The sequence below is a fragment of the Orycteropus afer genome, unplaced genomic scaffold, assembly GCF_000298275.1.
Source record: "Orycteropus afer afer isolate SDZICR_OR568_19922 unplaced genomic scaffold, OryAfe1.0 scaffold00019, whole genome shotgun sequence".
Taxonomy (NCBI): domain Eukaryota; kingdom Metazoa; phylum Chordata; class Mammalia; order Tubulidentata; family Orycteropodidae; genus Orycteropus; species Orycteropus afer.
The window spans coordinates 6,972,458-6,986,060 of NW_006921606.1; the positions used below are offsets into that span (position 1 = coordinate 6,972,458).

A 13,603-nucleotide genomic window follows, 5' to 3' on the forward strand; every position below is an offset into this window, starting at 1 on the left:
GCTATGGCCAGTCAGTCAGTCACAGAGACGACAGCAGGACAGAGGGGAAGAGGAGGGGTGATGGGCAGAATTCCACTCACAGCCAAGCTTCAGAATCAGAACTAGATGACCAAGGACATTATGTGAAATGTTAACGCCCAGGTAACAGGGCTCTGTGTCAAGTTCTGGTAATTTACTCTGTCACTTGCCATTTGCCAAAGCCTATTTATCAATACTAGAAACTTAAAACAATAGCATGGTAAACAGAAGTACGAAAAACTACTGATAAAACAGAGAAGCAGCTCAGGGAGTGGTCAATGTGGAGTCAGATTGACTGGATTCAGGTCCTGAACTGTCTACTTCCCAGCTCTGTGACCTTAAGCAAGCTACTTAAACCACTTGTGACTCAGTTCCTCTACGTCTAGGTTTGTGGTAAGAAGCTCTGGTGGTGCAGTGCCTAAGGCATTTGACTGCTAACCAGGAGATTGGTGGTTCAAACCCACCAGCTGCTCCACAGAAGGAAGATGGGACAATCTCCTTCCTTAAAGATTTACTGCCTCAAACCCAAAAGGGGTTGCTGTGAGCCTGAATCAACTCCATGACAGTGAGTTTTTTTTTTTTTTTTTGGGTGAGCTCTGTGGTGGAAATTAATTAAGAAAATAAGAACTTAGTGTAGTGGCTGTCATAGACTAAATACTCAATACATATTCACTATCATCCTCCTCCCTGTCTTTTACTGAATTCAGGAAAAAAAAAAAAAAATGACTTTCGATAACTCAGCGAAAGACAGTAGGGTCAAGAGGGGAAGGGATTTTGGCTAACCAAATAGTATGTTTTTTCATTTATTCAATGAGGCTTCCCAGAACAAGGAAACTCATAAATGTGGGGAAGGCTTTGCAACACAATGTATATTGGTTGATTCCCTCAATAAGGTGTTTTTAAAACTAAAAGATTTTATTAACTTCCAAATTTTACCTAATAATCAGATAAATCTCATGTTAACATTTTTTAATGAATTTTAATGAACATTTTTAATGAATTTTCAAAAAAGTAGGATGATGATTTCATTTATAAAAAATTTATTTCCCTAAGACATTTAAAAATCCTTAAGACATGCTTTCTTTTGAAGAAACATTGTTGTTAGGTGCCGCCTAGTCGTTTGACTCATAGCGACCCTATATACAACAGAATGAAACACTGCCCAGTCCTACACCATCCTCACAATCTTCATTATGTTTGAGCCCATTGTTGCAGTCACTGTGTCAATCCATCTCATTGAACATCTTCCTCTTTTTCACTGATGCTCTACTTAACCAAGTATGATATCCTTCTCCAGGGACTGGTCCCTCCTGGTTATATGTCCAAAATAAGCTAGATGAAGTCTCACCATCCTCACTTCTAAAGAGTATTCTGGTTGTACTTCTTCAAGACAAATCTGTTACTCTTCTGGCAGTCCACAGTATATTCAATATTCTTCACCAACAACATTAATTCAAAGGCATCAATTCCCCTATGGTCTTCCTTATTCATTGTCTAGCTTTCATATGCATGTGGTACAGGTATAACTAAAAAACACATTTAAAAAAACAAAGCCAAAACCAAACCCACTGCCACTGACTTGATTCTGACTCACTGCAACCCTGTCGGACAGAGGAGAACTGCCCCATAGGGTTCCCAAGGCTGTAAATCTTTACAGAGGCAGACTGCCTCATCTTTCTTTCACAGAGTAGCTGGTGGGTTCAAACTCCAATCTTCTGGTTAGCAGACTAATGCTTTTATTCCCTGAACCACCAGAGCTCCTCAAAAACCACATAGGTGCTCTAGAATATAAAGGGGAAACTAGAGGTAACATTAAAATCATGGAAGGATAAATGTAAGGAGTTATCTGTATAACTTCATTAACAGTCTAAATCTAGACCAGAGAGCTAACCATATTATCCTCAGTTAAAAAGTACTGATTCTGCTCCCTGAAATTAGAAAGAGAAAATAGAAAGCTTCCTGTGTCCTCCCCTTGCCTTAAGTACACAAATGAGGTTTTTTGATGTTGTTAACCCTTTAAAAAGACGTTTGCCTTAAAGACTCTAGGTGGTAAACCTTTGCACTACATTTTCCCATTTGTCTATGTAAGACTGCCTTCTTTGAAAAAATTACTCTGGCTCTGCTTTCAACTGAAATGTTCGAACAATCATTTTATTTTCCACCCTCTAAAATAAATACACAATAATAAACCTCTTTTTAAATTTTGATGGAGGTTGTACTGCCTGTCTTCCAAACCAGAAAACCAGGATAAGCCTCTCTGTTTACACACAGTTGTTACATCTCTCCATCAAGTTTTGTGGTTTTCTGCATGAAGTTCATTCCTTTCCTGAGAATTTTTGCATTTTGGTCTCAATTTTGAATGATACTTTTTTTTTTCTGGTTATATTTTCTAACAGCTTACTACTAATGAGTGGGGACTGGTTTTTGTTTTGTTTTTAGTTGGAGGAGGATGTTATTTTTGAACTATACTTCTAAAACTTCTTGATCTAGAGCTTTTGGACAAGATCCTCTAATCCTCAAGTGAGGACAGGTTCTCAGAACCTTATGTTAGCAGGGAGAGGTGTCTGGGGCATTGTGGGTTCTCACCATCTTCAGGATGTCAGCTGATACTCAGTAAGCACCTGCTTCATGGAGCAGTGCCCTCACGTGCATCAGAGTAAAACTGTGCTGCACAGGGTTTTTAATAGCTGATTTTCAGAGGCACCCCTGGGTGGGCTCAAACCACCAATCTTTTGGCTAGCAGCTGACAGCCTTTACCATTTGTACCCTCCAGAGATCTCCATGAATCACGATCAACTCAACAGCAACTGGTTTGTTTTTTGTCTGATTCATGGAGTGGGCCCTAAGCTGGCCAGTGGAGTCTGTGATAGCATGTGAGGAGCATTACTTCTCACAGGTGTCACTCGGCTCCTCCCTCATTACCCAAACATTAGTCCAAGGCCCCATCAGCCCTATGCTGAGTCTCCCACCCAAGCCTCCTGATTCTCCAAGGATTGCAGAGAACTTCCAAAAGGCTTCCTCCTTCCTCCTCCCTCTTCTGCCTCAGCACCCCAGTCCCACTTCCACTCTGCCTACCAAGAGCTGCCTCCTTTCCCACTGGCTGACCCAGTACCTCCCCCTGCCTGCCATACAAAGTCCCACCTCAGCTGCCTGGCCTTAGAGGTCCCTGCCATCACCCCTTCCCAGACTTCGGCTCACCTACTGTCCTTGAAAAAATACATGGAAAGAATACCTTCCCTCTTCCTAACTCATCTACCTTCAACTCCTCCTTGATCCCTTTCTGCCAACCCAAATCCCTTCTCCCTACTTCTACTCCCTCAAAGCCCTATCAAATCGCCACCTGCTCTAGAAATCTTCCTAATCTCCTCAGTCTGAGACCTTCTGCCCCTTCTCTGAGATTTTGAGACCATCTTTACCTGAGCCTCTTGCGTGGCAATACCATCTGCTATATTTCCTTGACAAATGCATTCTGAGTTGTACCGAACTATCACGGAAGAGTGGGCAATCTAGTTCCTTAAAGATTCACCACCTCAGAAACCAAAAAGGGTCACAATATGAAATCTCTTATAACTTCAATCTTCTGTCCATTTATCGTGATGCTCCTTATTGGTCCAGCTGTGAGGATTTTCATTTTCTTTACATTGAGGGGCAATCCATACTAAAGACTGTAATCTTTAATCTTCATCAATAAGTGCTTTAAGTCATCTTCACTTTCAGCAGCAAGGCTGTGTCGTCTGCTATCACAGGTTGTTAATGACTTTTCCTCCAATCCTGATGCCTTGTTCTTCAGATAGTCCAGCTTCTTGGATTATTTACTCGGTATACAGGTTCAGTAAGCATGGGAAAAGCATACAACCCTGATATACTCCCTTCCTGATTTTAAACCATGCAGTACCCCTTGTTCTGTTAGAACGACTGCCTCCCAGTCTATGTACAGGTTCCTCATGAGCACAATCAAGGGTTCTGCAACTCCCATTCTTCTCAATATTATCTATAATTTGCTATGATCCACATAATTGAATGCTTGCATGTTTACACAGGTAAACATCTTTCTGGTATTCTTTTCTTTCAGGCAAGATCCATCTGATATCAGCAATGATATCCCTTGTTCTGAATCTAGCTTGTATTTCTAGAAGTTCCCTGTCAATATACTGCTGCAACCATATTTTAATTATCTTCAGCAAAATTTTACTTGCATGTGATATTAATGTTGTTGTTGTTGTTGTTGTTGTGTACCATGGAATCGGACCTGACTCATAGCGACCACTCCTTGGGTTTCTGAGGCAGTATCACTATAGATTGCCCAACCTTCCTTCCAAAGAGTGGCTGGTAGGTTTGAACCTCCAGCCTTCTGGTTAGCAGTCAAGTGCCTTAGGCGCTGTGCTACCAGAGCTCCCGACATTAATGATATTCTTCAATAATTTACACATTTTGTGGGGTCACCTTTCTTTGGAATGGGTACAAATATGGATCTCTTCCAGTCAGTTGGCCAGGTACCCAGCTCCCAAATTTCTTGGAATAGACAAGTAACTCAAGTGCAGCATCCATTTGTTGAAACATCTCAATGGGTATCCTGTCAATTCCTGGAGGCTTGTTTTTCGCCAATTCCTTCAGTGCATCTTCGACTTCTTCCTTCAGTACCATCATTCTTGATCACATTCCACCTCCTGAAATGGATTAACATTGATCAATTCTTTTCGGTATAGTGGTTCTGTGTATTCCTTCAATCTTCTTTTGATGTGTCCTGCATTATTCAGTATTTTGCCCACAGAATCTTTCAATATTGCAACTTGAGACTTGAATTTTTTCTTCAGTTCTATCAGCTTGAGAAATGCCAAGCATGTTCTTCCCTCTTGGTTTTCTAACTCCAGGTCTCTGCACATTTCATTATAATAATTGACTTTGTCTTCTCAAGCTGCTCTTTGAAACCTTCTGTTCAGCTCATTTATCTTGCCATTTCTTCCATTTGCTTTAGCTATTCTCCACTCAAGGGCAAGTTTCAGAGTCTCTTCTGACATCCATTTTGGTCTTTTCTTCCTTCCCTGTCTTTTAAATGACTTTTTCCTTTCTTCATGGATGATGTTCTTGATGTCATCCCACAAGTCATCTGGTTTTCAGTCACTGGTGTTCAATGCATCAAATCTATTCTTTAGATGGTCTCTAAAGTCAGGTGGGATACAATCAACATTATTTTTTGGCTCTTGTAGACTTGTTTTGATTGCTTGAAGCTTCAAGTTGAACTTGCATGTGAACAGTTCATGGTCTGTTACACAGTCAGCTCCTGGCCTTGTTTTGGCTGAAGATATTGAGCTTTTCCATTGTCTCTTTGCGCAGATGCAGTCGATGATTCCTGGGTATTCCATCTGGTGAAGTCCATGTGTATAGCTACCATTATATTGTTGAAAAATGCATTTGCAATGAATAATTTGTTCATCTTGCAAAATTCTATCATGTAATCTCTGGCGTCGTTTCTATCACCAAGACCATATTTCCCAACTACTGGGGATACCTCTTTGTTTTCAACTTTTGCATTCCAATCAGCAGTGAAAATCAATGTATCCTGATTGCATGTTTAGTCAATTTCAGACTGCAGAAGTTGTAAAAATCTCCAATTTCCTTGTCTTTGGCTTTGGTGGTTGATGCATAAATTTGAATAACAGTAGTATTAACTGGTCTTCATTATAGGCATATGGATATTATCCTATCACTGACAGGACTGTACTTCAAGATAGATCTTGAAACATTCTTTGTGACAATAAAAGGCACACCATTCCTTATCAATTTATCGTTCCTGGCATAATAGATCATATGATTGTCTGATTCAAAATGGCCAAAACCAGTCCATTTCAGCTCACTAATGCCTAGGATATTGATCTTTATGCGTTCCATTTCATTCTTGACAACTTCAAATTTCTTAGACTCACACTTCATACATTCCATGTCCTGATTATTAACCAGTATTTGCAGCTGTGCCATATCAGCAAATGGAGGTCCCAAAAGCTTTACTCCATCTACAACATTAAGGTAAACTCTACTTTGAAGAGGCAGCTCTTCTCCAGTTGTATTGTGAGTGCCATCTGACCTGAGGAATTCATCTTTCATCACTATATAGGACAAAGTTTCAGGGCTATTCATAAAGTTTTCTAGTAACATATTGACAATGCTTCACTGCTGTTCATAAGATTTTCACTGGCCAATTCTTTGAGTAGTGGATGGCCCCTTCCTTATTCTGAGTCTGTCTTAGTTTGGAAGCTCTGCTGAAACCTGTCCACCATGGGTGACCCTGCTGGTATTTGAAATACTGGTGGCATAGCATCCAGCCTCACAGCAACACACATGCATGCTGCCACAGTGTGACAAACTGACAGACAAGTTGTAATTCAACTGTGTGGATCATAACAAATTACGAATAACATTGAGAAGAATGGGAATTGCAGAACACTTGATTGTGCTCATGAGGAATCTGTACATAGAACAGGAGGCTGTCATTCTAACAGAACAAGGGGATTCTGCATGGTTTAAAATCAGGAAGGGAGTGTGTCAAGGTTGTATCCTTTCACTATACTTATTCAATCTGTATGCTGAGCAAATGATCCGAGAAGAGCATGGCATCAGGATTGGAGGAGGACTTATTAACACTCTGCCATATGCAGACGGCCCAAACTTGCTTGCTGAAAGTGAGAATGACTTGAAGCACTTACTGATGAAAATTAAAGACTATAGTCTGAAGTATGGATTACATCTCAACATAAAGAAAACAAAAATCCTCACAACTGGACCAAGAAGTAGCATCACAATAAATGGAGAAAAGATTGAAGTTGTCAAAGATTTTGTATTACTTAGTTCCACAATCAACACTCATGGAAGCAGCAGTCAAGAAATCAGACATATTGCACTGAGCAAGTCTGCTGCAAATGACCTCCTTAAAGTGCTAAAGAGCAAAGATGTCTCTTTGAAGACTTAAGTGTGCCTAACCTTGGCCATAGTGTTGTCAACCGCCTCTTATGCATGTGAGAGCTGGACAATGAATAAGGAAGACCAAAGAAGAGTTGATGCTTTTGATTTGTAGCGAAGAATACTGAAAGTACCATGGACTGCTAAAAGAACTAACAAATCTGTCCTGGAAAAAGTGCAGCTGGAATGCTCCTTGGAAGCAAGAATGGCCAGACTTGGTCTCACCTACTTTGGTCACGTTGTCAGAAAGGACCATTTGCTGGAGAAGGATATCATGCTTGGTAAGGTGGTGGGTCAACGAAAAAGAGGAAGGCCCTCAACAAGATGGATTGACAATGATGGGTTGAGGTACAGCCAGGATTGTGAGTCTGGCACAGGACCAAGAAGTGTTTTATTCTGTTGTACATAGGGTCGCTATGAGTCAGAGCCAACTCAACAGCACTTAACAACAACAACAACACCTCCCAGACTACACCCTGAGTGCTGCGAGGCTTGCAACAAATCTTCCCACTGAGGTCAGTGATCTACAGCCAGCCAGAGCTGTGGGTATGGCAGGATCCTGTTCCTCCCCAGGGAAATTTGGAGAGCAGAACGATGTACAGCGAAATCAATCACTTGTTTCCCTAAAGTACTGATGGTTTCTAAGTTCCAATGAGATGGCCAAATCAATCCATATATACATTAGGGAAATGTCAGCAAAAGACAAGCACTAAACTCTTGTCCCTGCCAATAGTCAGACTGCTGATGGTGAGCAAAATGGTTCATAATCAATGCCCTTAAAAACAGCCAGGATTTCAGGGCTGTGAATACCCCAGAAAAGCAGGCCTGGCCACTCAGACAATTTGCCAGCCTGCCTACTCTGCCTTTTCAGGACAGAGAACAGAGGGCAGGACCAAAAGGGGCAGGAGGGCTCAAAAGTCTAAATAAACAAAGCACAAGATAAACACCTCCTGACGCCAACCCAGGGAACTATTAAACAAAGGAAATGGGAAAACCCAACTGCCATGGTCATAAGAGTCACCCTGTACTGGGAGTGACATAACACAGACAGAGACAGCTGTTTCCTGGGCCTGCCTTGTATCTACTCTGCAACAGTGCCTGACTAGGGTACCTCCCACCCCAATCTCAGCTCATGAGAGGGTGACCCTGTCCATGCTGTAGAGCACTTCATGCCTCTGCCCAGCTTAGGGATGGACACACAACCCAATGGAGCCAGAGAGCTGGGCCCAGGAGTTTTGTGGGAACTGTTGGGAAAGAGGACCACTCCTTCCACTGGGGGAGTGAGGCTGAAAAGGGTGTAAACTTAAAGCCGCCAGAGGGCCAGGTTCCTGCCACGGGATGAAAAAAGCCAAGAAGAAAGAAACCAGAGATGGCAGGGACAGATGCCTCTTTGGACACCTGGAGCAACGGGCCTAAAACTAAGGATTTTTTCATTACATGAATAATAAGGCCCTTTTTGACTTGAGCCAGCCTGAGAAGGGCTTCTGTGACTTGCAACTGAAAAAAATTCTGATTAAAGCCTACCATCAACCACCAATAAAGCTTGATGGTTTATTAAGTCTCCCTTATTAGTAAAATTTAGATTATTTATACCAAATGTGTTTACATACCCCACCAATTTACTTTTGTGATTATTCAGACCATGGGAATTCCAGGGAGCAGACCAGAACCAGCCAGTGACTCCCTTCTCTCTCTGAGTCCTGACCACTAGTCCCCTGGCAGGACCTCACCACAGCATGGCTCTCAGAGGGGAGACCCAACAAGGGCTCACTGGCTTGGCCCCAAGACTACCCTTCAACTCAGTGGGGCCTTCTCCAGGGACTACTGTGCCCCTAACAGGCCTCAACAAGCAAAGTTCATTCACACAGATGATCAATTTAAACTGACAACAATCCTAGTTGCTTGCTCTCTTTACTGATGTTAATGAAGGCCCTGCTGAGAGCCTGGTGAAGCAGGTCTTCCAGACAGTAAAGGGCGGGGCTGGCCAAAGGCTACAATGTGGACCATGAGCATCCATTAGTCAGATACTGTGTCCTTTAATAGACATCAAACTAACCCAGGACATACTGTTCTTCTTAGTGCAAAACAGGGATCAGAAGATTCCAGAGGCAGCCTACAGAGAGTACTCAGATAGGCTAGGGGCTCTATCCTTGCTCTGTCCCTAACCAGGGTAGTAGACCCTGGCCCCTTCTGACCTTCTCTAGGTTTAACTCTCCCATCTGTTAATCATGGTGCTGTTGGAAGCAAAGCTCGTTCACACCCACTATCAATTTACACTCATAACAATCCTAGGAGAGAAGGTGCATCCATGTCTATCAGACATGGTTTGGCAGAGAAAGCACAGGTCTGGAGACACATATGTCTGCCTCTACCCCTCACTAGCTAGAAGCCCACCTCTAGGCCTCAACCTTCTTTCAGTAGAAACAGTGAGTAGCATCTGCTCCAGGTTACTGTGACCACTGATCAGCTGCAAAGAACTTAGTAGCTCTGAATCCAACAGACAGTCAGGCCTCAATAAATGTTGGCTATTGGCATCATTCTTGTAAGTGGGGAGCCTGGGGGTCCTTAAAATCCTTTCCTAGATCTGAGCCCTCAGCAGTCCTCCCAGAGCATGAAAACTGCCAGAAATAAGGAACCACCTCAACCAAAGACCACTTATAACACGCGAGGGGTATGGAAGGGGTCACAAGAAGAGTGAGTCTGCTCTGTGAAGGAATGGATTCTCTGCTCCGTCTAGCACCCAGCCCCTCTGAGAGCCTTGTGCCTTGTCATCTGGGATAGTTACCCTGAATTCAAATCAACAGCTTGAGAAACAGGATCAGCTCCCCTAAAGAATCATGCTAATCTTTTGGTAGCCTACTGCTGTTCTTCAAAGCCAAACCAGTGAGGGGTGCTGTACACTCAGAGCCCTGGGATGTGATCCAACAGTGTGAGAGGCAGATGGAGTCAGACTTCCCAGCTTCAAATCCCAACCCATCCATTTTCTAGCTCCATAATTTCTGAGTGAAGTCTGCTCCTCTGTAAACATAGTACCTAATTCCTAGCATTCAGCAAGTTGACATGTGTAAAGCTCTTATACGGTGCCCAGGACACACTAGCCAAGGGTATACTAAAGCTATTCCCATCACCTGGGGACACTGCCTGCTCAGTGATCTGAATGAGCCCCTGCCCCTCCCCCTCCTTCTGCCCTGGACCCCCTGCCAAGGATTGCTTTTCACTTGTCACAAAGCCACAAGGACTCCAGAGGCTGCAGTGATTCTGCACTGCTGACTCCATCAAGGAGGACTGGGCACAGATCCTTACCGGTAGGTGGCCACCTCCAGGCTGAGACCAGTCTTCACTTGCATGAGTTCCTGATAGTCTCGCAGCCGGTCAGTCATGGCCAAGGTGAGGGCTGCCTTCTCATCCTCCAGGCAGTCAATTACTCTCTAAAGAGAAAGGAGAAACATTAGACACAAGACAGGGACTTAAGATTCCAGAAGTGGAGTTTTCTGGGTCAAACTCAGAGTACCAATGATTAAGGATGTAAAAAGAGGTGAAAAACTTCTAGGCTAATTAATTAAAGACCGAACCATTTACAAGGATTTGTACCTCTTCCACATAGAGGTTTGTTTTATATTCCATATGGGAGATTTTGACAGGACACTGGTTCCTCTGTTCATACCAGCTAATAACAATGAATACTTAAAAGTTAATCAGAATTACCTCTGTGGTTTGGATAGCAGTCTGCTTAGAAAGGCCAATACACCAAACTGGTCAACTAAGATACTACTGTAAAGAATACTAGAGATTGGGGGCTTTACAATATTTAAAACAGAAATCACACATATTTGAAATAGAATTTCCCAAGCTCATGATTTCCAATAATAAGCATGGAAGCAGATAGAGTTCTTTGTTTCACCTTTTCTAAACTACAGTAAATAGACAGTAATATATTCTGTTTAGGTGGTTGTTCTGGTTACCTAGTATCGCTCTGACAAGAATACACCACAAATGGGATGGCTTTAACAAACAGGAGTTTATTCTTAAAATTTGGAGGCTTTAAGTCCAAGTTCAGAGTGCCAGGCTCTAGGAGCTGGGTGAAAGCCCCTCAGCCTTGGGCTCCAGCTCCCAGCCCACTGAAGCTAGAGGCATTTCTTTACTCAGACAGCTGCTGGCTGCTGAGGTTGAAAAGCCCAAGGTTGACAAATAAAATGGCACAGTCCCGGTGTTACCAAACCACACGGCAGGCCATTAATTTAAGTCCATTCTAAGTCCCTAAGTTGGCAGAGCATGGCAGGCTGCTGAACAACCACACAGCTACATGCAGGGTCCAAGCATGCCACAGGCTAAAGACCATTCCCAAAGCTGCTTCGTATATACGGGAAGCAGACCACATACCCAAAGCAGTTGTGGTAGATCCCACCATGGAGCTGACTGCCAGTCTCATCATGGGGAATAACTACCACCAGCTGCCCAGCCACTCAGCCAGGCCCAGCCAAGTTGACACAAAAACATAATCACCACAGTGGTGCAGTGGTTAAGTGCTTGGATGCTAACCAGAAGGTTGCAGGTTCAAATCCTCCAGCTGCTCTGCAGGAAAAGATGTGGCAGTCTGCTTCTGTAAAGATTAACCAAAACAAACCAAACTCACTGCCCTCGAGTCAGCCCTGACTCATAGTGACCCCTCCTTGGGTTTCTGAAGTGGTATCACTACGAAAGTAGATTGCCCAACCTTCCTTCCGAGGAGTAGCTGATGGGTTTGAACTGCCAGCCTTCTGGTTAGCAGTCAAATACCTTAGGCACTATGCCACCAAAGTTCCTTCTGTAAAGATTACCGCCTTGGAAAAACTATAAGGCGGCTCTACTATGAGTTGGAATTGACTCAAAGGCAATGGGCTTGGTTTTAATATATTCTGCTACTACCCATCTGTCAGTTTGTCATACTGTTGGCTTGTGTATTACTATGATGCTGGGAACTATGCCACAGGGTCATTCATGGTGGACAGATTTCAATGGAGCTTCCAGAATGAGACAGACTAGGTAGAAAGGCATGGTGATCTTCCAAAAGTTAGGCAATGAATTCCTCTGGATCACAACAGAATATTTTGTCTACTTTAGTGCTGGAAGATGAGCCCCCTGGGTTGGAAGGCACAAAAAATGGACCCACAACAATGGACCCAAATACCACTGATGGTGAGGATAGCTCAGGACTGGGCAAAGTTTCATTATTTGTCCATGGGGTCTCTAAGAGTTAAGAGACAAGTCAGTGGCAACTAACAGCAGCAATATATTCTGGGCATAAATGTCAAAATTCAGATTCAGAGATAAAGTTCCTTTAATAGTATACTTGCACACTGTGATGAGCCCTGGTGGCACAGTGGTTAAAGTGCTCAGCTGCTAACGGAAAGGTCCACTTGAACTCACCATCCGCTCCACAGAAGAAAGATGTGGCAGTCTGCTTCCATAATGATTACAGCCTTGGAAACTACTTAGCTTGGAAACCCTATGGGGCAGTTCTGCTCTGTCCTAAAGGATCACTATTGACTCAACAGCAATGGGCTGGGTTATTTTTTGGTCTGCGCACGGTCGTCAGTAAGTGTCCCTCAGAACTTGTTCAGACCACTATTACAGCCATTATCACCATGCCACTCAGGACACCTCGTCAACTACTTCTCCTTCTCTCTACCTGGTTGTTAGGATACTGGAGGGCAAGAGTCCTACTGTTTTGCATCCCTGCCTCTGGAACAACACCTTCCACACAGCAGTTATGCAACACATACTTGGCGAATTGAACTTATAACAAAATGATCAAGATAATATTACCCTCTGTGGAAGTTATCCACTTTAAATTGACCATATCGTTTAATTAATAAGCACAATCATGTCATTTGTAGAATTTTTGCATTTTCTTCCTGTGATCCAGTACTTCAAAGAATAATAAAGGGCAAATATTTAAACAATGAAGTAAGTCCACACACTTTAGCTTCTGATTGTTAATGGAAAATAGCATTATTTCTGAACACAATTAATACAAGATACGTTCTCGAACATTTATCTTTTTAAGAATTCAAAAATTGTAAAAGAATTGAAAGAGGGAATATCTTCATTCCTCCTCTGTAATTTCTCCATTAAAGGCGCCTGACAAGAAGCTGAAGTTCCATAATAAATACGTAATATTGTGAAGCCAAGGAATGTTAACTAAGATTTCAAAGTGTACCAAGCACTAGCTCTATCACTAAAATAATGATTTGTATGTAAATAGCTTTATTCACATAACAGTCTATTTCTGAGCTAATAATTGTTGCCAGGTTCTCTTTGTATAAAACTGTGCTAAACACACACACACACACACAACTACTTAGCTTTTAAAGCAAAGGAGCGAGTTTAAATGCCAGTAGCTAATGTCCCATGTATTAAGAGACTTCAACTCTGGCATTATCTGTAGATAAAGAGATCACTAAAGTGGACCACTTGTGGAGTCTTGATTTAAGTGACAGAGTTGCCAGAATTTAGTCTTGACATTCTCACAGTGTATAGTTAAGTCTCAGCCTAAATAACCTAAGGAGCTCTGGTAGCATAGTGCCTAAGGCACTTGACTGCTAACCAGAAGGCTGGCGGTTCAAACCCACCAGCCACTCCTTGGAAGGAA

The 13,603-nt window shown here is 42.7% G+C and overlaps 1 protein-coding gene across 1 annotated transcript in view; it reads right to left on the reverse strand.

The window, feature by feature from the left end:
* The window catches only part of SYNM (synemin), a 33,309-nt gene that overhangs the window by 11,981 nt on the left and 7,725 nt on the right, over positions 1–13,603 (reverse strand). The window contains exon 2 of the mRNA XM_007959951.1: positions 10,276–10,400. Coding sequence (XP_007958142.1) covers positions 10,276–10,400 — 125 coding nt within the window. The remainder of the gene's footprint in view (positions 1–10,275; positions 10,401–13,603) is intronic.